At 45.7% G+C, this 23,250-nt stretch overlaps 1 protein-coding gene across 1 annotated transcript in view; it reads right to left on the reverse strand.

Annotated features, from left to right (window-relative positions):
* Nucleotides 1–23,250, reverse strand: part of ASTN1 (astrotactin 1) — a 287,830-nt gene that overhangs the window by 15,311 nt on the left and 249,269 nt on the right. The window contains 3 exon segments of the mRNA XM_060233049.1: nucleotides 2,530–2,798; nucleotides 20,917–21,105; nucleotides 22,342–22,446. Of these exon segments, the coding sequence (XP_060089032.1) occupies nucleotides 2,530–2,798; nucleotides 20,917–21,105; nucleotides 22,342–22,446 (563 nt within the window).

Consider the following 23,250-nt stretch of genomic DNA (forward strand, 5'->3'; position numbering starts at 1 on the left):
TCCTTCCCCAGACTACTTGAGGAAGACTTAGATGTGAAATATTACTCAAGGACAGTCAGGCAGCTCTGCCCTGTCTACTAACCTGAAGCTAATCATCACTCATCCCATGCCTTGGCCTCTAGTCACATCTGCTGAGATTCTGTATTTATAGCTGCCCTCTTGGGGTCAGGAAGTGATTTTCTCCAGGCCAGTTTGGCCAGGGGTCCTGGACAGTTGGTTTTTTTGTTTTGTCTTTGGCCATCATCTGGGCACAGAGCAGGATTGACTGGGGGTCTGCAGGCCGGCACATATTTTCTGGAGGAGGCACCGGGAGGGATGCTAATTTAATTTGAGACACTAATTTAATTTGAGACACCATTAATTAAATTAAGGGAGCTGGAAGAAGCAGCAAGGTTCGGCATACAGGCAGTGCAAAAAAGGGGGAAAAGAAGACATGGGAAAGGAAAAAGAAGAAGAGAGAAGTGGCAGCCACTGGGTGGGAAGGAAGGTGAGCATGAGAACCACTGCCGTCGCCATCAGCCTCCTTCTCCATCCCCAGTGTTGTGGCCCAGGAGGAGGGACCTAGAGGAAATGGCTTTGAGCCATGGCAGGTGAGTGGGTGGTGTGGCGATCCGAGCAGCTGATCCAGTCACTCACCATGCCCACAGGTTGCTTGCCCACAGGGTCTTGGGCTGCTTGGCCAAGCAAGAGGGCAGTGCTGTGATGGCGCAGGGGCTGCCTTCCTTCCTTGGGGAATTGGTGGTGATCTGCCTTGGCATAAATAATTGCCTGACCGGGCTCAGCTCTCCCACACTTCTTGTCCCTTCCCTCCTCCTCCTGAGGTGCTGCTGCCACAGCTGCCTGCCTCCCATTTAAGGGCTTGCTAGAGCAGCTGGAGGAGTCATTCAAGCTGGCGGGCAGTGGGGGTGAGGGGGGGCCAGGGACCAGGAGAGTGTGGCAAATTTGAAAGGGGGTGCTTCCCCCACCTCCCCAGCCTAGTTACAGCCCTGTGTGTGTGGGGGGGGGGGAGGTATTTGTGAATTTCCTGCATTGTGCAGTGGGTTGGACTAGGTGACCCTTCCAACTCTATGATGCTTATTTGCATGTTGTACTGTTTAATATAGTGTTTCTTGTTTACTCTTCCTGAGTCCTCCACACCTCATATTCAGATATCCATCAGGGCATGCTCTGACTGAATAGGGGGTTGTCTGGGCTACAGGGAGGGTGCTTTGGCTTCTCTCCAGTAATGCCCTAGAACCAAAGCCGTGGCAGCCAGTTAAGGCCTTGGCCTGCTCCAGGGCTTAAGGGGGCAGGAAGAAAAGAGGGTATGTGTGGAAGGGATGTCTCATCTGTGGCCATCCTTGAATGGTCCCACCCCTTTCCATGACAGTCTTCAATCCATGGGTCCAGTGGAACTGACAGCGCATTTTCTGAAAATCAGGGAAGCTCCTCTCTATTTCTGAACAGATCAAAGCAGCTTGTGGATTAAAAAAAAATCATTTGTTAACATGGGCTGTTTACAAACTGTTGTATGAGCAGGCAATGCAGATTTGGCTGCTAATTCACTTTGTGGTGTTTTGAGATTCCTGGATCTGTCTTGAGCAAGACACGCATATTCCAAATGTACAGGTATTCTGCAGAAATGTGTTATAAATACCCAGAGATCTCTGCAGAATTACGGAACACCAGCTGTCCCCTTTCAAGTTCGTTCTGTGAGTTGGCTCTACCCTGTGTTCTGTTTTATCAGCCTTCCCATTTAACTTGGGAAATTTCTAAAATTAACTTTGCAATGTCTATGTGTGCAGTTCACTGTAGCTTCAGTTCTTTTCTGTTTTGTTTTACAGAGAAGGCACATAACTCTTCCCCCTGCACTGTCTTCCCTACACAAAATGGCTTCAAGGAGCCCCTATTTGCCCTGTTAGAGAAATTTGTGCATAGCCTCCAGGTCAGGAAGACAGCATACGTGCATGCAAAGGGCTTAAGACCCCTCTACCTGTGTACCATAGTCCCAATCCGAATTGGGCTCCTGGAAATGAAGCTCAACACATGGAATTCCCTGAACATATCCATCAAATAGACATGAGTAGATCTTGAGGACTCTGTAGTCTGTGAATTGTCCCTGAAACTGTGGCAAATGCACAAGCGCAGCAGTCTGAATGAAGGGTAGGCCTTTAGAAAAGCACATTAGTGTCATTTTTCCAAGTCAGGGAATGTGTGGACTCAGAATCCAGGGAGACATTTTTTCTAGGGAGAATTTTATAGACATCCCTCCACAGAATGTAGCATCCAGAATTTGCGGTTTGTTTGTTTTTTTAAAAACCCTCTGTTCCTAGCCCTCATGTTTTAAGAACAAAGCCTGAGAATGTTTCCAATGTCTCCCTACATGCCTCTCCCCTCTTTGCCACACTCAGGCCTTCTCCACAAAATAATCCTGGTTGTATGAAAACCTGTATTATTAAGGAGACATCAGAGTGAGAAAACCTTTTTAGGAGCTCTGACTGATGCTGAAGGTAGAAGCCACCACCACCCCCCAGCTCATTAGCCACTTACCCTCTGGGTCTGATTGTTGGTGACCAGCTCATAGATGGGTGCTGCTTTGGTGACCTCCAGGAGGATGGGCTCAGTGGGAGAATCGGGGCTAGAGGTCACATGGCACAAGGGGCAGGAGGAAGGGCAGCGGCCCCTGCTTTGGCACTCCATGCGCACGCCGGCTGCCATGCGTTTGGTGCCTGATTCAGACAGGCTGGCAATGTATTCGGGGAAAGTGAGGACCCGGGGGTCTCTGTCGCGCTCCTCAGACTCATCCGAGGGGGAATTACCTGCAAGAAGAACAATGGGGAGAATCAATGCACTGGAATGTCATTACCTGACATCTTGGAAAACAGGAATATAAAATGGAAATTGCAACATCTACGAAATCCAATGTGCATTTCAGTTTGGAGCATAATTAATCTACCAGATTGCTTTTATACTGACTTATCTGTCCCAGATTTCCTAGAAATAATTCTGAGATCTGGGAAGGCTCTTCAGCAAATCTCTACTCTCTCTCTCTCTTTTTTTTTTTTTGCCATCAAGTCAAGTTGACTTCTCGTGACCCCTAGTGGGGCTTGGAGGCAAAGGGATGTTCAGAGGTGGCTTTCCATTCCCTGCCTCTGTGTCATGACCCTGGTCTCCCATCCAAATAGTAGCCGGGGCTGGCCCTGCTTAACTTCCAAGATCTGATGAGATCAGGCTTGCCTGGCCTATCCAGGTCAGGGCCCCTACCCTCCTTTTTTGATACCCTTTTACAAAATGTGGAAAACATCAGCCTTATTTTCCTCTTACTTAAAACCCCCCTGTAAACACAACATGTCCAGCTCTTTAACCCCCCTCCGGCACACCCTGCCCGTCAAAGCCTTCTACAACCTAGATTTTTGCAGAGTAACTGTCTTCTTGATATCTTTCCTGGAATGCTACATTTGAAACTCAACCCACTATTACCAACCATTACCAACGCTATTACCAACCAACCAATAATCCATCCTGATAGCCATACAACTCCTTTTCCTTTCAAGCCTTGGTAACTACTCTTCTGTCAATAAAACCTAAAAACAGAACTGGGCTTTCCCATCACACAGTCACATGGTCGGCAAACTGTCTACTGGAACAAAAGAGTGATCTGCCATGAGCACAAACGGGGCTGGTTCAATACATTTTGTCACTTTGAGTGAGGGGCGCCTTTCCCCTTTCTGGCCTGAACCATGGCCAGCCAAGTCTAAGCCTGGTGGTGGTGCAGGCCCCGTAGATGATACCAGCAGGGGTGGACTTTTAGCAGGAGCTTCTTTGCATATTAGGCCACATCCCTCTGATGCAGCCTATCCTCCAAGAGCTTACAAGGCTTTTTTTTGTAAGTTCTTGGAGGATTGGCTACATCAGGGGTGTGTGGCCTAATATGCAAAGGAGCTCCTGGTAGAATTCCACCCCTGGATACCGGTAACTATTCATGCCACTGGTGCCTGGGACATCTGAGCCCGTGAAGCATTGGCATCATCTTCCCTGTCTCACTACAAGCACTCATTTGGATGATTTGGTAGAGAACCAGCCCCGACTAGAATATTCTATGAGCAAAAACCAACCCAAGTACACCTTGCGGTGGATACCTGGCTAAGGATGCTCAAATATCCTTGAATCTTGCTTTTATTCCTCACGCTCTCAGAATATATTTGCCTACACAGATAAAGATCCAAAAGAGGCAGCAAAGTCACTAAATGTCAAATTTGCAGGGATAATGGTTTGGAAAGAGTGGCTTCGGTTTGGCATTTGAAACAAGGTGATTCTGAATGGAGAAATGAAGCCCAAGGGACGCATAACGAGAGTTTGGTTCTGCATTTATAAAGACTGAATGGGGAACAATGTTGAGTTTCAGCAATTATACAAGAATTGTTTGGGTCAGCATTCGGGAAGATGGACCCTGATTAAAGTCACATGGATTCATGTAACACTCTTATCCCCAAGTCAGGCTCCTGGCCTCTCAAGATCAGTCTCTGCCTACTTCAAAATGCCGAGGCTCTCCTGGATCTCAGGCTGAGGTCTTTTGCATCATCTGGTGGTGGGAAGTGCTGTCAAGTCACAGCTAGCTTATGGCAACTCCACAAGGTTTTCAAGGCAAGAGACAAACAGGTGGCTTGCCATTGCCTGCCTCTGCATAGCATCCCTGGACTTCCTTGGTGGTCACCCACTCAAATGCTAACCAGGGCAGATCCAACTTTGCTTCCAAGATCTGATGAGGTTGGGCTAGCCTGGTCAACCAAGTAAAGCCTTCACATCATCTACTTTTAACCGGAGATTCTGGGGTCTAAACCTGGGGCCTTCTGCGCACAAAGCAGATGCTCTGCAGCTAAGCTACAGCCCCTAACTAAGTACCACAGAAATTGATTAAACAAGTCAATTATGAAGAGCAGCTTACTATGGGAGTCAGGGATGATCAGCTTTAGCTGGACTGAGGCTGTGGTGATTCTGAATAAGGAACGATGGGCAACTGTGGCATTTCTTCATGGAATTGTAAGTAACAAATGATGGTTTCTTCATGAAAGGGACAATACTCCCAAAATTCAATTGGTGCTCAAGGAGGAGGAATATAAATAAACCAAGAAATGAAATGGGAATAATACTGCCTATAATCAGGAAACCACTAGATGGTGGTATGGAATCATGGATTGTGACAGGTCAGTGAGTCTGAAATCTCTGACACAGGCCAGATGGGACAATTTTGCTTTTGTCCTCAGTGGCCGTAATGATGTGCCTGTGCATATATCAGAACCCCAAGGTGGATGTGCTGTAGACATGGTTTTCAGACAGCAAAAGAAGGGTGTTCAAATTGGGTCAAATCTCTGGTAACAACAGTGCTTTCTATTATTCCTTCAGTGTTATTTAGCCTAGTCAAATAATACCACATACAGAGTTGTGGTTTTATTTGACAAGATTATTAAACATTGAAGGAGTAATAGAATCTGTCCCTTTAATAACAATATCCCAAACCTGTTCCTTTAATAGCAATACTACAGACAGAAAGGAGGGACGGTGGCTCAGTGATAGAGCAACTGCTTGGTAAGCAGAAGGTCCCAGGTTCAATCCCCGGCATCTCCAACTAAAAAGGGTCCAGGCAAATAGGCATGAAAAACCTCAGCTTGAGACCCTGGAGAGCCGCTGCCTGAGTAGACAATACTGATTTTTGATGGACCGAGGATCTGATTCAGTATAAGGCAGCTTCATATGTTCATATGAAGGGCAGAATCAGGAAAAGGGGAACAAAGGATGACAAAACTGGCCATGACTGAGCTCATTAGCACCTGAATCAAGCCCCTAACCCAGCTGCCTCAGCGTTGTTGCTTAAAGCTTGGCTGGAACACCATATTGCAGGGATGGTCAATAGTAGCTCTCCAGATGCTTTTTGCCTACAACTTCCATCAGCCCCAGCCAGCATGGCCAATGGCTGGGGCTGATGGGAGTTGTAGGCAAAAAACATCTGGAGAGTTACCATTGGCCACCCCTGCCATATTGCATCTGCTTGGTAACCAGTGGTAGTACAAGGACATAGCCAGGCTGTGCTTTGGCAAACAAGCTGCCAACTTTTCAACTGGTCCCTCTAGCTGTCCCTTCAATATCAGTTTGATTTGTGGTAATTGTCAGCTTATTTAGCTGCATGCTGTAAAAAAGCTTTAGCTGCCCATTTCTGCACATTAAGCTTCTATTAAAGGGACAGTGCATCCCACCCCCCCTCCTGGCATGTTGGGAAACCCAATTGTGATGTCCAAATAGCCCTGCAGCAAGCTGAGCTGAGATGTTTGGCTGGGTGGGCCTGTACCTATTCTCAGTACTGCTGCATCTGAAATTGGAGTTGAGTGGCCATTTTGGCCCTGTCAGCACATCAGGGGCTGCTTGTCTCACCTTGTTCCTGGCCTTCAGTGGCTGCCGGGACAGGAAATCCCCCTGAAAGACAAAGAGCCAGTCTGCCCTAGTCAATGGGAGAAACTAGTTGAGAGAAAAGAGGGTAGGAGCTCTCTGGACAAAGTTGTTGGGCACAGGCTTCTGTCCAAGTAAGCCTGACAGTGATCTTGGGGAGACCACTGCTCAGTGCTAGAGCATCTGCCTTGTATGCAGAAGATCCTGGGTTCAGTCCCCGGAATCTCCAGTTAAAGGGATCTGGTAGGATGCAATGTGAAAAACGTCAGCCTGAGACCCTGGATAGCTGCTTCCAGCCAAAGCGGACTGTGCTCAGGGCTTTTTTTTTCTTTCTCGTCTCTGGCCGGCCCAATCCAGCATGCAGCAGCCACATGGCTCCCAGGCCAGGCGGTGTGGCCTAATATGCAAATGAGCTCCCGCTGGGCTTTTTCTACAAAAAAGAGAGCACTGACTGCGCTGACCTTGATTGACCAAGGGCCCAATTCGTCAAACAAACAAAACCAGTGGGCTGCCACTGTCGTGAAATCTGTGACCGCAATCAAACCGCAGGTGGTCGATTGACATCCTCCGACTTTATCTCCCAGCTCTGCCGCTGCATCCTGCAGGGACAGCACTGATTGCCAGCCCCATCCCCCTGCTTAGCTAGTGCCCTTCGCTCATCACATTTCCGTCTTTGCAAAACCGTGCAGTACGCAAAGTCCCACCTATGAGATCCAGGAGGTGGCATGCAAACCAAGCAAATTTCCATTTAAAAAAAATGAACGTATTTACATAATCTTATTAAGTGGGGCAATGTATTTGAAATACGTAAGTTGAGGCTCCCCCGTTTGTAGGCTCTCCCCAGTGCCTATTTTGGCTGGGGCAGAATGTTCACAGGTCCCCTCGAAATCTTCTGAGCCACCCTGTTTGACCCGCCTCCTCCTCATTAATACAAATTGCCTGGCTGAGAGGTCAACGCAGTCTCCGACAGCAGTCTCCAGATACGACTGCTTGGAAATACTTTTGCTGGGCTTCCGAAACAATATTTAAACTTCCCTTGCGATAGCTGGAGGTCATGTGCTTTTTTTTAAAAACACTTAGATTCTTGCTATCCTGAGCATATGTTCTCTTATGTTCGCTTGTTATCTTTTAATTGGTTTCTATTCTAAATTTAATGGCAACTGTTCCCGCTGGCGGTGACGGCGGCTGCAGCTACAGAAGCTAGGATGGTGCCGTGTCAACTTCGGGCCGATGTGTGTGAAGCCTGCATCCCTCTTCCCATTTTCCTCTCTGCTTCCCGACCACTTGCCGGGCCACTTAGGAAGCTCTCCCCACTGCCCCCCTCCCGCTGCCCCCCATCTGGCTAGTTCTTGCCTTTCTATAGTTTTGTAGATCTGTGGAAGTAAAGCTCCCGGAAGAATCTGATTGCACAATAATAGTGGACAACAGGGCTTTTTTTGTAGCAGGAACTCCTTTGCATATTAGGCCACACACCCCTGATAGAGCCAATCCTTCTGGAGCTTACAGGAGACCCTGGATGAAGAGCCCTGTATATCATTTATCCTTCTGGTCTGGAATTAAAGAGGCAGCAGGCTAGCCAGATCTTGTCAGATTTCAGGCGCTAAGCAGGGTCAGTGCAGGTTAGTATGTGGGTGGGGAACCGCCAAGGCTGGGGTTGCTAAGCAGAAACAGGCAATGGCAAAACCCACCTCTGAATGTCTCTTGCCTTGAAAACTTACGAGGTACATTGGATAAAATGATTACCCTGGAGAAGGAAACCTGAGGCCAAATCCCCATTCACAGACAAAGTTCATATGGTGGCCTTGAGACAGATGTCATTCCGTTGCTTGTAGCAGTACTGTGAGAATATAATGTCATGGCCTTACATGTAGCAGGGTTTCACATGCAATGAAAGATAAGAAACCATGGAGCCGGGGTTGGAAGAAGCTCAATTGAAGCTATGCCCTTTTCCAAATCTGTAAGATCCACCTTGATGGGCATTCACAAACAGAAACTTCAACGCTCTGGATGAATAATCCCTGAATTTATCCCCTGTTCTTTTGCTGCTCACAGCAACTGGGTGGTCTTTAACCCTGCATGACTTAAACACAAAATATTGGAAAACTTGCACCAGATTCCTTTTCCTTCTGCATCAAAGCTCCTTGTGCCAGAGGAAAGCAGATCCACAGAATCGGACTTTAGGTAATTAAGGAAAGACCACATTTGCAGCAACTTAACCCTCCAACAACCCTGCAGTTGGTTAACTCAGCTTCCAAATTCAAGCAAATGTCATATGGAATGAATCTCACCCGTTAGAGCCTGCTTGCTAGCCTGAAAAGATGTACGAATACCATGGACGAATCGAGTGCTGCGTTTAGCCACACACAGAGGTTTTTTGTAGTAGGAGCTCCTTTGCATATTAGGCCACACACCCCTGATGTAGCCAATCCTCCAAGAGCTTACAGTAGGCCCTGCTCTAAAAGCCCTGTAAGCTCCAGGAGGATTGGCTCTATCAGGGGTGTGTGGCCTAATATGCAAAAGAGTTCCTGCTACAAAAAAAGCCCTGGTCACACACCTTTCAGTTTGCTCTCTGCCTTTCAGGATTGCAGGGGGCGGGGCTCAGTGGAGTCAAGGGTGGGGCTTGGTGAGCTCAAGAAGACAAAGCAAGGGTAGCCTAGTTCCCTCGTTAGCTTTGAGTCCTGCCCTCCCCACCATCATCCATGTAGCATTACACAAGAAAGGCAGTGCTTGGTGCCTGATCCATCAGCGGCGTGCTTGATTTTCTTCTCTGGCTTTGAACTGGGAGTCTGGCAGATTACTTTCAGCTTTCCAGAGGAAAATGCACCGATGTCGCGGAGTTAGGAGTTTCCTGAATGCTCACACAGCGGGGCACCCTCTCCTCTGCAGGAGAGAAACAGCCATTGTATCCAAGATGAAAAAGGGAAGCTCCGCTTGTCAGTTCTGAGCCTCCAAGCTGCCAGCCACTTTCAACGGAGAAGAGTGGGGAAAATTCTCATTTCAGACGTAGAGCTCTGCTTGCAAATCTGCACAGCGAAGGGATGGCCACTTTGAAGGCTTTTTGTGCATTTGTTTAGGCTGCGGCTGATGGAGGCTCCAGGCAGCTTCTCGCTGTTGCAAACACCTGGCCGTAGTCCTTTTCTTGCTCTCTTAAGGTGTGCAACAGCTGCTCTGCCCTCAGCAATCGCTGAATCGGTAGCTTCCCCCTTGACAACACGGTTACAGAAAGGTCTATGACAGACCATCCCAAGCTCTATAGGCTGCATCCTGCCGCTTCCTAGAGCAGGGGCCACCCACACTGTTCCGCTGCCATATTATTCTTTGCCTTACAAGCAACAGTACAGGGTAGCCCTTTTCTCTGTTGACGTTCATGTATTCTCTGTGTATGAGTTTCTATAAAGGGGCTGATATGGCATTCAGTGTAAGAGCAGCATCATAATCTGGCAAGTCTGATTTCCGATGCAGATGTCACAGGCCCGCTGGCACGCATGTCACCCCTGAACCCTCGTTATTCTTTTCTGCAGGGGGACAAACGTATTGGTGGCTAGATGAGCAAACTCTTGTGCAAGCAATCTGGGATTTAAGAATGACAGTTCTTAAATGTTCATACAGCCAAAAGCGATGGAAGGCACAGGCAGCAATATTCCACCACATGACCATCAGCTTGCAATCTATGGTGGGGAGAAAAGCAGGGTATAAATATCTAAATTAAGTAAATAAATTCCCTGATCTTGATGACCCAGGCTAGCCTGGTCTCATTGGCTGCTAACAGACCAGCACTTTGGGCAAACTCAGAGACGTCTCAGAAATTGACTAGAAAAATCCTTCCAAACACAAACATCTGCCCCCCCACCTCCATCCCGTACTCACCCTGTCCTCCGCCAACCTGAGAGTGCCTCAAAAAGCTACCACTTTTGAAGTGGTAGCTAATTTTTGAGCCGCACGCCAGCTGCCTCCTTGGCGTCTGAAAGTGGAAGGGCACAAGCGAAGTGCCTTGGCAGTGTTAAACCACCAAGCTGCCCCAGGTCACACCCAGCTTTTTTTAAACAAAAAACTGTTTGGAGCGCATTAGCACGTACGTGCACACATTAGTGCATGTGTGCATGCATGCGCATGACCACTAAAAATGTATGGAGGGAAAAAACCAAACTGAGCGACAGGAATGACGTGCAACAGCTGTCTGATCATGCCACGTCACCCCATGGACGGGATGGGGATGACCTTCGGGGGAGTGTGTGGAGTGTTCAGGACGGTTCTCTTTGGATTTGGAACGCCTCCTATCCGCCCCTAAATGCCGATCTGTTATCAGCCATCATATCTTAGAAGCTAAGCAAGGTGGGGTCCTGGTTAGTACTTAGATGGGAGACCACTGAGGAAGTGCAGGGTTGCTATGCAGAGTCAGGCAATGGAAAACCAACTCTGAACAATCACCATAAGTCAGCTGTGGCTTGACAGCCCATTCCACCACTGCCAAGTAAAATAAATACAGTCCAGACAAAGCACTGCCTCCTTGGTGAGAACTAGGTCTTTAGAGATCCATCTGCCCTTTAGAACGGGCTGAAGACTGTTTTAACCTTGGTTAAAGGAAAATTATGACCGGCGCAGTTTTATAAATCTGGACTCCCAATAGGAGATCTCATCTTTGAAGGCAATCTACCACACATGGAGATCTCCTAGCTCAAGAGAAGAAAATATGCCTTGAATTGTAGAAGGATCTGCATTGAATTCTTGCCCTGGCAACTGCTAACAAGATTTCAAGGAGAACTGGCAGCAATTTCTCTTGTGACCTTGGAGAACCACTGCTGGCCAGTGTGGTTCTGAGTTGGACAAACTGATACCTTCATGTATGAGTTCTGGTTTCAGTTTTTTGTTGCTTTTTTTACAGGGGCCACAAGGCCAGACAAACACATAAGCAGCCCAAACACTCTGTTTGGGGCTTGAGTTCCTATGATCAAATCCAACACTCGTGGTATTACACTACAGTTAATTGTCCTAGAAAAACTGACAGAAGAATTTCATGCTAAGGCTACTATCTGCCTGGCTTGACATGACAGTATAACAGCCAGCCGAGATGCCACTTCCCAAGGCACTTTGTGGAACAAGGAGTTGAACAAAGACATAAGGGGCTGACTCACGAATTTTGCTAGTTCAGATTTCATCGCGAGGCTTGTTTTCAGGTGCTTGACAACCACATTTCACCTTCCCCATATACTCCCCTCATGCAGGATGCTGAATAATGGCTCTGCTCCCAAACAAGTCATGGTGATCACTTTCCAGATGAATCTTTACAGAAGTGGGCCTTGTATCAGAAGGCCCAACCGGCACCTTGCAGGCTTCATTTTGGCTTCTGCTGCCCTGATTTTTTCTAGTTCACACTGTATCACACGCTCCTCACAAGAGATTTAAAGGGTATCAGAGGCTTTTACCTGGCAGCTGCCTCAATGTGAGCCAATCTAGAAAGGAGAGAAGTGGGAAAGGGCCTGGAAAGAACTGTGTGTTGCTGCTTAAGATGGCTGTCTCTTTGGGAAACAAGAAGCTGTCCTAGATGATACTGAAAGGAAAGGATGAGAGAAGAAATTGACGCTCCCTGCTTTTGACCTAGTTAAAGCCTGCACAGCAACTAGTGATGACCTAGGACAAAGCATTGTCTGTAAGGCCCTTGTAGAGTAGTGGTTAGAGCCTTTTTGAGCCTGTAGGCACCTCTGGAATTTTGAAAAGGTGTGATGAGTTCCACCTTAAAATGGATGCAGCGGGAGGTGCAACCAAGCAAAAAATGGCTGCTGTGGGAGGCAAAGCCAAACACAATTCCTAACTCCTCACTTTGCAAAAGAATCATAGAAAGGGAATAAAAACAAATGAAAGAAAGCCTGAGGGGAGGAAGGGAGAGGGGAGAAAGAAATTGGGGAATAAAAGAAACAAAGAAAAGCCCAAAGAGGATGAAGGGGGAAAGAGGAAGGATTTTTTAAAAAGGAAAGCCTGAAGAGGGAAGGCTTACCAGTCTTCCTGATACTCCAATGGCCGCTATTGCAGCTGTGGCAAACTCTTCCATTTGAATAGGGGCCACCTGCCTTACAATGGCCCTGCCCACTTTCTTAAAAGCTTGGTGGGTACAAGGAAGTACTGGCTGGCACCATGGCACCCATGGGCACCATGCTGGGGAACCCTTGAGTGACCCTATGAAAGTGTCTTATATTGAGTCAGACCATCAGTCTGCTAAGGTCAGTATTGTCTACTAGGGATGGGCACAGACCCAAAGGTTTTGGGTTCAGTCTGGGATTCAGTCCGGGACTGTCTGGCTTGTGAGCCCTGGACTGGACCAGGATTTTCCAGCCTGTACCCATCACTATTGTCTACTCTTAACTAGAAGCAGCAGGGTCTCAGGCCTTCCTATTACCTATTACCTGATCCTTTCAACTGGGGATGCTGGGAACTGAACCTGGGACCTTCTGCATGTAAAGCCGATGCTCTGCCAGTGAGTTACGGCGCCTCATTTAAGCTGCCCAAGACCACTGTTCTATCAAGGTCAGTACTGTTTATTTTAACCAGAAGTGATTTGTGATTGGAAAGATCCTGTGGTACTTAATAACACTGACTGTGCCAATTATCTCTGTAAACATCTAACCCCACGATCGAAAAGTCTGCAGAAACAAATCGTCTTAAGGACAGTCGAGAGACAAAACCTTTGTGTATAAGTTAATAAGTCCATTTCCCACACAATTTCTGCTGTCCGTGTTTTACAGAGAATGTTTTACAGAGAATACGCAGGTGTGGGTGTCTCAGCTAAGAAACATCCTCAAAGAAAACAAGGTTGTTAAAGGAGGAAGAAGGCACCAAGAAGAGACAGGGCATTTCTTAGCTTCCCCATTGAGATGGAAATGGACCACTTTGGGATGGCTTTGAATTGCTGCTTAGCAGGCTCAGGGGGAAGAAAGCCTCAGCGACAGAGAATCATTTGTCTCTGGCAATTTTTCAATCGATATTAAGCTCTTGACGTGCACTAAAGCTGAGGGGTGGGGGGGAGAAAAGAGAACGAAGCAGAGAACATAGCAGGTGACAGGACGAAAGAGAAGTCAAAAATGAGAGACACGGTGAGAAGAAAAGAGAAAATGCGAGATCTGAAGAAAGACAGAAGTTCTGAATGGTGTTTCCTGAGACATGAAAAAGAGAAAATGCTGGGGTTCAGAAAATGTGTTGCAGCGGCGCTGGAAAGTTTTAATTTTTTTTAAAAGGACAAAGGCAGTTGCTGAATGAATTCTAGCATCCTGTCAAAATTAATTAGGAAGGGATTACAGGCCAAGCTACACCTTACTCTATGGCCACCTGCAATGATTGCCCAAAGGGCAGACCACTGACAAAGGAAGAAGGGGGAAACCAGAGTGTCTGTGATGTCCAGTCCTTTCCCCAAGCCTCTAGAAGAATACATGAAGTTGCCTTATATGGAATCATACTGATGCTCTGTCAGAGTCAGTATTGTCTACACTGACTGGCAAGAGCTCTCCAAGGTTTTGGGGAGAGGTCTTTCCTATCATCTACTATTTGGTCCTTTGAACTGGAGATACTGGAAACTGAAACTGGAACACTGTGCCTACAAAGCAGATGCTCTGTCACTGAAGCTAAATAAAATAAGATGAGGTATCACTGAAGCTAAATAAAACAATAAGGCCAGTGGCACCTTAAAGACTAGCAACACTTATTTCCGGGGCTTTTTTTTCCTGAGGGAATGTGATGGAATGGAATACCAGAACCTCTTAATGGAAACAAAATTTGTGGAAACAACATTCTCAGTGAGGGGCACCTGTGTGTTTCTCCTTAATTTCCCTCTTGAGAGTTCCAGCACTCCTTCACACACACACACCCCTCAAAAAAAAAAAAGGCTCTGCTTATTTCACTATGAGCTTTTGTGGGTTATTCATAGCTAATTTCTTCAGATATGTGAAGAGGGATCATACTCTGAATTCTTCTTTTGGGAAAGATTACAAGGGTAGAGGAAAGAGGATTTGAGGCAGAGAGGTCTGGTGTGAATTCCATCATGAATCTTTCAAGTGTAAATTCTCTTCAAGCTGCCTTATGAAGAGTCAGGCTATTCATCTAGCAAGGTTCTAGCAGAAGACACACAGGGTCTCAGGTAGAGATCATTCACATTATTGGCAACTTGATCCTTTTAACTGGAGATGCCGGGAATCGATCCTGGGACCTCCTGCCTATAAAGCAGAGGTTCTACCACTGAGCCATGCTCTGATCCCAAACATTCTGGTTGCTGACAATTGCATTTTCTCAGAGCCAATGACCAGGCCAGGGAAACAGTGTTCCCACCACATGAAAGACACTGAACTAACCCTTCCAATACTAGATACTGATCTTCTTTAGAGGTCACAGCCTCTCCTTACCTAGTTATCACTGTCAATATGGTCCATGTTCTGTCCCGCAGCTACAAAGAAATTGGAGTGTGTAGGGTGCAAACAGAACAAAGGGAGGGGACTTTCATTCACTTGAACAGAAAGGAAGGTAAGGAGCTACAGTCAGCACATGAGATCAGTTACACCCACTATGCACATTTAAAATGAGTCTCGTGGCACTCTTAAAAACTAACAGGGCTTTACTCTATCATAAGCTTTTATGGCATAGGAGACTAATCTTGTTAGTCTTTATGGTGCCACAGGATTTCTGTTTATCCACCCACCCACCCACATATGTAGCCAAGGGTGGAATTCTAGAAGGAGTTCCTTTGCATATTAGGCCACACACCCCTGATGTAGCTAATCCTCCAAGAGCGTACAAAAAAGAGCCCTGTAAGCTCTTGGAGGATTGGCTACATCAAGGGTATGTGGCCTAATATGCAAAGGAGCTCCTGTTAGAATTCCACCCCTGCATTTAGCTGCCTATAAAGTAGGGCCATCCATCCATATTTGCTAGGTGGGTTAGTAATATTTCTAAGTGGACTGTTGAAGAAACACATGGACAATCAGTGGATGCTTTCACACAGCGATTGTTTGCAAGTGGATTTTGGTATTATTACCAGGGGTCAGTTCATAGAACAAGAGGTGCTAGAGCTCATTAGCACAACTTGTTTGTGTAGCTCACACACTCCTGACATCACCGGAAGATGTACTAATTATATCAGCTCAATATCTACCTTAAAATGCTTCTTGAATTATAATTGTCATAATAAAACCTTACTCCCATCATACTTTTAAAATTACTTTCTCCTAGATGGCCACAGTGGCATGATGAAGATTTCCATTTGTCTGCTTTATACATTTTGGTTATTTTCCCTTTTCGTGTGTGTGGAAAAATATTAGAAAGTTTGTCAAATCTTAAGAGTTCAGCAAAATTCTCACCGGGGGTTTGAACAATGGAGCCCAGAAGCAAATATTTGCAGGGGGGTGGAGTAAGAAAGAGCACAATAAAATTTTGAGGTGCTGGAGCTCCACTCCTGTAAGCTCCTGCCCAAAATGAGGCCTGATTCTTACACAGTAAAAACTCAGTGTGTGTGAATGCGCCCAGCGACAATCAAGAGAAGCATCTGTAATGTTCTTGTGAAGCCCAAGTGCCTTGATTTAATTTTACTTTCATTTTAAGATTTATATTCTGCCCTATCCTGCAAGCGGGCTCAGGGTGTCTTACAATAATAAAACAACAGGGTTAAAATAATATCATAAAAACAGACGTGTATTGATGTGTTTTTATGCCCAACAATTACTCCTTTCAGAAACAAGAAGCTGAATTATAACAGTTCAGGAGCTTCTGTGAAACCTTTTCACAGAGGTGTTTTTCTAACACGAGGAACAAAGGAAAATAATGTATAGGCAATCTGCATATAATGCATATATATCTTTAAAAATTATGTTCCTTTTATCGACGTATAAGGAATGCTTGTCATGAGGGAACCTGTTGCTTTCATAAAGGATGAAACAATCACGGATATCACCCAAAACATGAGTTTTTTAGTAACATCATAAAATCTAATGGAGAGCCAGTTTGGTGTAGTGGTTAAGTGTGAGGACTCTTATCTGAGAGAACCGGGTTTGATTCCCCACTCCTGCACTTGCAGCTGCTGGAATGGCCTTGGGTCAGCCATAGCTCTGGCAGAGATTGTCCTTGAAAGGGCAGCTGCTGTGAGAGCCCTCTCAGCCCCACCCACCTCACAGGGTGTTTGTTGTGGGGGAGGAAGATAAAGGAGATTGTGAGCCGCTCTGAGATTCGGAGTGGAGGGTGGGATATAAATCCAATATCATCATCTTCTTCTACACAATGAACGTCCTTTTGAATTAGGTTCACACCTTCTTTAAAATGTATCTTTTGCCCCTTTAAGTGTCCTGCCTGAATAGTGTTATAGTAGTGAAGGGGAGATTTGTTTCCAGGAGTTCTTCAACAGATGGGTGACCATAATCTTGAAAAATCCATCTTGATCAAGAGGGAATTATGAGCAGCATGACCAAATGGTGGACTTGAGTACATTATAGGTTAGGTGAAGGCATACAGTGGCACTATTTTTGAAAAAAAATATCCTTCCTCCTTGTGGTAATTTCTTCCATGTTATCCTCGCACAGTGCCGGACAGCTCGAGATTTCTCTTGCTGCCCTTCCAAGCACCTCTGTTCTAATAACAAGCTCTCATTCTATGAAGTTTTCAGAGCATAAACCAGAATGTCTATGAATTGGCCCCATCCTGGCTAGTCTTGTCTACAGGGTTAGGCTGGTCTTGGATCTCTACTGTATTTATTTTACTAATGCCCAGAAGTGGAAATGGTGGATCAAATAAAGCTTTAGCAGTGCTGAGGCCAGCGGCAGTACACTTCCCGAGTCTAAGATGGATGATGCTTCTGTTAATAAATTTAGAATGGCACTTTGCCACGGTATCATATTGTTGAATCATGTTCAATTTGTTAGCTGCTATAACCCCTTAAATCCTTCTTGGCAATGCTACTGCCTAACTAGTTCCTCCCCCAGCCCCCCTCCCTTCTGCCTACATGTAATGCTTTACATTGATTTGTCCTTGTTCCAGGATGTCCCTGTGACATCCAGACTCATTGCAATAAGAGGCGTACGGGGGGGGGGGGATAACTCATCAAATCCACCTCGGTAAAGGATGGGATCACTCTCTTTTTCCTCTGCAGCTAAGCCAGAAATCAATCGGATTTACAAAGTCATTGGGAAAATGGGATTTATATCTATATCAAAAAGGTACGAAGGAAGAGAGTAAGCCAAGATATTTCCTCAGGCTGAATAAGATTTCAGCCGCTCGATTGGAAAATGTTAGGCCAGGCGCAATCCGCTGTGGAAACAGCCTTGAACTGAACAAGATCTTGCTTAGTTCCCCTTTCATTTAAGGGATCTGATGCAGGGAGACAGCTCTGCTGTTGGCACACCTGAGGCCCACTCCTGTAGAACTCCTGCTCTTTATCCTGAATCTTCTCAGGAAGCTTTTGTACGAATAATGCACAACTATATACCTCCCCGGAGATTTGTGACTGCTTCCGAATAAGAGACTGATCGGATTCAAGTCTGACACCTTTTTCGTTAATCATAACTTAAATTATAAAGGTGAGAGATTCTTATCCTCCTTGTGTTTCACCCTTTCATGACTTTAGAGGTTCTTGAACTTGTATCCTTCCTCCTTGTGATAATTTCTTCCATGTTATCCTCGCATAGTGCCGGACAGCTCGAGATTTCTCTTGCTGCCCTTCCAAGCACCTCAGCTTTCATTTAAGAACAAAAAAAATTTGGCTCTCAAGTCTGTAAGCTGCCACAGCAGATGGAAAAGGAGAAGACTTTAAAAATAAAAAGGCAGGTGAAAAGGAATCTCAGATTCACTGTGTTCTTTAAATCACAGGGATGGATCCAGACTACAGAAGCTTCCTCTTCCTGCCGCAAACCACTGATTTGTCCCTCATGCCATTCCTGAGGGTCCTCTATCCCCCAAGAGCAACAGTTTAGGGAGATTAATAAACTGCTATGTGAGGAGGAGGCGGCGGCGGCAGAGTTGTGTTCCACTGATAGAAGTGTCTTCCCTTAACTTAGTCTGAACCCAACCGATATTATTTCAAAGCATGTATTATCAATATATGGAAGAGTTGACTGGTCAGGTTGGGGTTGTCTTAGTGATTCTGGGGACCTGGGCAAAAGTTGAGGATGGGGCCACTACATGGGAATGGGGCCACCACATGGCCACCACATTGAGGATGGGGCCATCACCACCATTATTCCCTCCCAGCTTACTCTGAAAAAGAACAGAGGACCCAATTTTCACAGACCAGTATATGTCCCTTCAAAAGTGTGGCTTCATCTTCATTTCACTCCTGCTTCTGTCTTTCCCTTGGCTGTGTGGCTTTCATTAATGCTCCCTTAATTAACGCTGGGCTTTGTTGCTAAATTAAGACTATGGGGCTCAGCAGGGGTTTTTTTTGTAGGGGGAACCCTTTGCATATTAGGCCACTCCCCCTGATATAACCAATCCTCCTGGAGTTTACAGTAGGCCCAGTACTAAGAGCCCTGTAAGCTCTTGGAGGATTGGCTACATCAGGGGTGCATGGCATAACAGGCAAAGGAGGTACAAAAAAAAGCCTTGGGGCTCAGGTTTTTTGTTCCTCCTACCCCATCCTTGTCTCCAGGGTTCTTTGGGCAGTAGAGCTGAAGTCCTAGGTACAGGAGTTAAAACCTATCTGTCTCTTCAGGGCTGCAGCCACTGACTGCAGCGACAAGCAGAGGGATCCATGTCATAGTGGATGGAAGGCAGGCAACACTGTTTCATCTGGGGAACCAGATCTTGCATTTTCTTCTTTTCTTACTTCCTAATCTTTGAGGTGTGTATTTGGGGCAAGGTTTTCTCATGTGGATCTTGTCAGCGTGAGTGACTGCAAGGCTGAAGCAAAGAACTGTAAAGGTGACACCAGTTGGGGAGGGGAGGAACAGGTTGCCCAAGGCTGGAGCTGTTGATGGTGGAAAGCGCAATCAAGTCACAGCCTGCTTAGGTGACCCCATAGGGTTTTCAAGGGGTCAGGCAGGCAACGGCATACCTCTTCTGTCCTTCTCTTGCCTTGAAAACCCTTATGGTGTTACCATAAGTTGGCTGCAACTTGATGGCAAAGATCTTAGGTTAATATGCAATTAAAGGGCCAAACATTAAAAACAAAGTGTGAAATAAATCATAAACCAACATACATGTATTTATTGTAGAAAGTTGAAACCATTTAAGGGCCCATCATAAGCCTCTATCCTCTGTACAATCAGAAAACCACAATGGGAACCCACTCAACTTGACCTGACGCATTTCGACCTAGACTGGTCTTCTTCAGAGGTTAGAAAGTTAACTACACATACTGGCTCATAATACAGAATAGAATAAAACAATAGAACAATGCTGGACCACAAGGAAATGTAATGAAGTGACAAAGGCTTAGAGATATTCTTGAGGCCTCTTATTCTACAGCCTTATGTCTTAATCAAGGGCATACATATTGCATCCAGTGTCTTATTGTATGCCACATGGTCCAGAATTGATCAAGATAGGTGTAAGGTCAGAACCTATGTGCCAAGAGTTATGTGTGGTTCCCATTGTGGTTTTATGATTGTGCACAGGATAGAGGCCTATGATAGGCCTTTAAATGGTTTTAGCTTTCTACAATAAAAACATGTATGTTGGTTTATGATTTATTTTACACTTTGTTTTTAATGTTTGGCCCTTTAATTGCATATTAACCTTTCAGGTTTCTTACTCCAGTTTTTGGGTTAAGCTTCTTTCCCTTCTTTGTTTCTCCTTGGCAAAGATCTTAGGACAGCACTGTCATCTCTTCTGAGATCTGTCGGTATTTCTTGAGTCAACGTACAACAGAGAACCTTGTCTTTGGCAAAACCATTTGGAGAATCATCACTTTTAAATTTAAAGAAAAACTGCTGGTGCAAATTTACAGGCTAGAATCTGCAAGCTTGCAAACATGATGGTTTCCCCACCAGAAAATACTCTGCTTTAATTGCTACTTAATGTGGAGCCAAGGAAGCAGACTGCTGCATACCAGGAAGAACTACAAGCATCCCAAAGGACTGCAGCTATGGAGAGGAAAACTGAGACATCAACTGAAACTGATCGTTTGATCAGAAGCCAAGCTATACATCTTAAGATCAATATATCAAAGAATTTCAGGTACTTCTGTATCTTACACAGCTCTCTCCCTTTTCTCCCCCACCGCCCTGAATTTTCAACCCTTCAATGCCATGCCTTCATTTTATGCCCTTTCTAAAAAAAAATGGCAAAAGCACAAACGCTGCAAAAATCAGACTTCATTATGCAGGCTAGGCAACTTTTTTCCTTTCTTTCTTTTCTTTTTTTGCAAATAATGTTACATGCATAATTTATTCTGAGTGCAGAATTTTCTTGGCAACAGAAAATTGTCAGCCCTGTCTTATTGCATCTCGAAACTATTGGGTTCTGTCTTCTTCCAGAACTGGCTTTTCTCTCCCTTCCACCTTCTCAAAAATAGAGAAAATCAGCTGTGAACCCTACCTTTGCTGATATCTTCATATTCCAGCCAGAGCTGCCTTTGGACCTGCTTGTTGGGATACCAGATGGAGCAGGACTCCTCAAAGCCGTAGACTGCTTCCTGGATGTAGTGGTTCCCAAACTGGTCCAGCAGAGCCACAAAATCTCCTCGAGATGTGGCTCCATCCAGAGAATGGAGAGCATTGCCAAAAGCTGCAGAGGACAGGGGCACAGCATCAAAGAAAAGAGAAAAGACCCACCTTAAAAACATAGAAACTGTCTTTCCAGATCAGAACGGAGTCCAAACAGCCCAGTGTTCTTTTTCCAAAAGGGATGAATTATTCCTTCTGGAAATTCACAAAGGCAATGCTTCTTCACCAACATTAATGAATGGATAAAAGTAGTTCCCAGTGGCCCGAGGACAACTGCCCTTACTAAGCCTCAGAACAAACTATTATCTCTCTTGCATTTAACCTAAAGTTATGGGAAAATGTTTAAATGACACATACCCAAAAGAAATTATCCTGCAATTGTCTTTGATACCCACTTTTCAGCCCCACCCTATTTACACTAGTAGTTGGGATCAATACTGCATTTACCTGATAAGAAGAAGACCCCAAATGTAATACAATGCCTTAAAGAAATGGTACAGACACAAAAAATATTTTTAGATATAATTATAATTTGCAAGTAAATGTAAGATGACAACCACCTTTTTTATGGCATACCTGTGAGAAAAGCCTAGCCTTGCATTTGAGAAAATATTGTAAATGTGCATTGAAAAAAGGGCAGCAGAGACCTCAAGGAATCTAGAATGGCAAATGTTAGGGGTTGTCGGGCCAAAGAAATCAGTCTGCCTCTGGGCTTGCCAGGTCTTGGGTTTGAAATGAAGCCTCTGGGTTCTAAACTCCTTCTCTGGGTCTCCAGAAGATCATTCTGCAGGTATGATGCCAAAAGTGGAGGGGAAAAGCAATTATCACCATGGCCCATTCCCTCCCCCCACTATGTTTATATCCCCATCTTTCCCCCAATATTCTTTTCTTTTTTTCCGTGTGATGCAGCAGCAGGCATCAATACACATCTGGTGAAAGAAACATGGGAAAGGGGTAAGGATCCTCCGCTTCAGACCAGTTAAGAGCAGGGGTGGAATTCTAGCAGGAGCTCTTTTGCATATTAGGCCACACACCACTGATGTAGCCAATCTTCCAAGAGCTTACAAGGCTCTTTTTTTGAAAGCTCTTGGAGGATTGGCTACATGAGGGGTGTGTGGCCTAATATGCAAAGGAGCTCCTGCTAGAATTCCACCCCTGGTTAAGAGGGCTCCCGGGCTCCACCCCCATCTCTAACAGGCTCCAACCAGGAGTTCTCAGGCCCTGCCTCTTGATTCTCAATGTCTGAGCCTCAAGCCATCTTAAAAGCACCCCTGTTGTATGGGTCGGCATCACTTACACTGGGAGATAGTCAGCTGGCTGAGCCTGACGTGGTACATGACGGAGCGCACCTTCCAGTGTTGCAGTAGAGGATACCCAGACACCTCACTGAAGTTCACCATCCCTGTGGCAGAAAGGTCAGGGGGAGGAATTAGTTCAGCAAAAATGTACCTTTCCATAGACACCCTGTTGTGTATAGTGCACTTTTATCCCACCCTTTCTCCAAAGAGATCAGGACACCCCATGTCAGGGATGTCGAACTCTTTTGTTACGAGGGCTGGATCTGACATAAATAGGACTTTGTGGGGCCGGGCCACGTGTGTCATAAAATGTAATGCCAGGTAGCAGAGATATAAACTTTATAAAGGACACAAACACAATTAAAGATTTAAAAAAAACCACAACAACATAGAACATGCTTAAAACATTAGCACTCTTGCAATATTTTGTTTATTAAACAGTCTCTGATAACTGACAACTCTTGTTCTGAGGAGCCTCGGCCAACAGATGGAAGAGAGGCTTGTCTCCGTAGTTCTGCTGTGCAATTGAAAGAGCCTGAAAAAGCAAGCTCTCCCTCCCCAAGGGAGGAACCTGGGAAAAGAGAGGCTTTGCTCTTTAGCTCCTGTGTGATTGAGCAAGCCTGGCAAAGCAAGCTGTGATGCAGAAGGAAGCAAGAGAGAGGGAGAAGGAAGCAGATACAGCCAGTTGCTCGTGGGCCTGATAGGACTCTTCCAGGGACCTGATCAGGCCCTCAGGCTGCATGTTTGACACCCCCGCCATATGTGGTTCTCCTCTCCTCCATTCTGTCCTCACAACAGCCTTGTGAGGTAAGCAAGGGTGAGAGAGAATGACTGCACAAGGTTACTCATTAAGTTTGATGGTGAGTGGGAATCTGAACCTAAGTTCTTATCCAATGTTTTAACTACTC

Source organism: Heteronotia binoei, chromosome 2, assembly GCF_032191835.1.
Source record: "Heteronotia binoei isolate CCM8104 ecotype False Entrance Well chromosome 2, APGP_CSIRO_Hbin_v1, whole genome shotgun sequence".
NCBI classification, from domain to species: domain Eukaryota; kingdom Metazoa; phylum Chordata; class Lepidosauria; order Squamata; family Gekkonidae; genus Heteronotia; species Heteronotia binoei.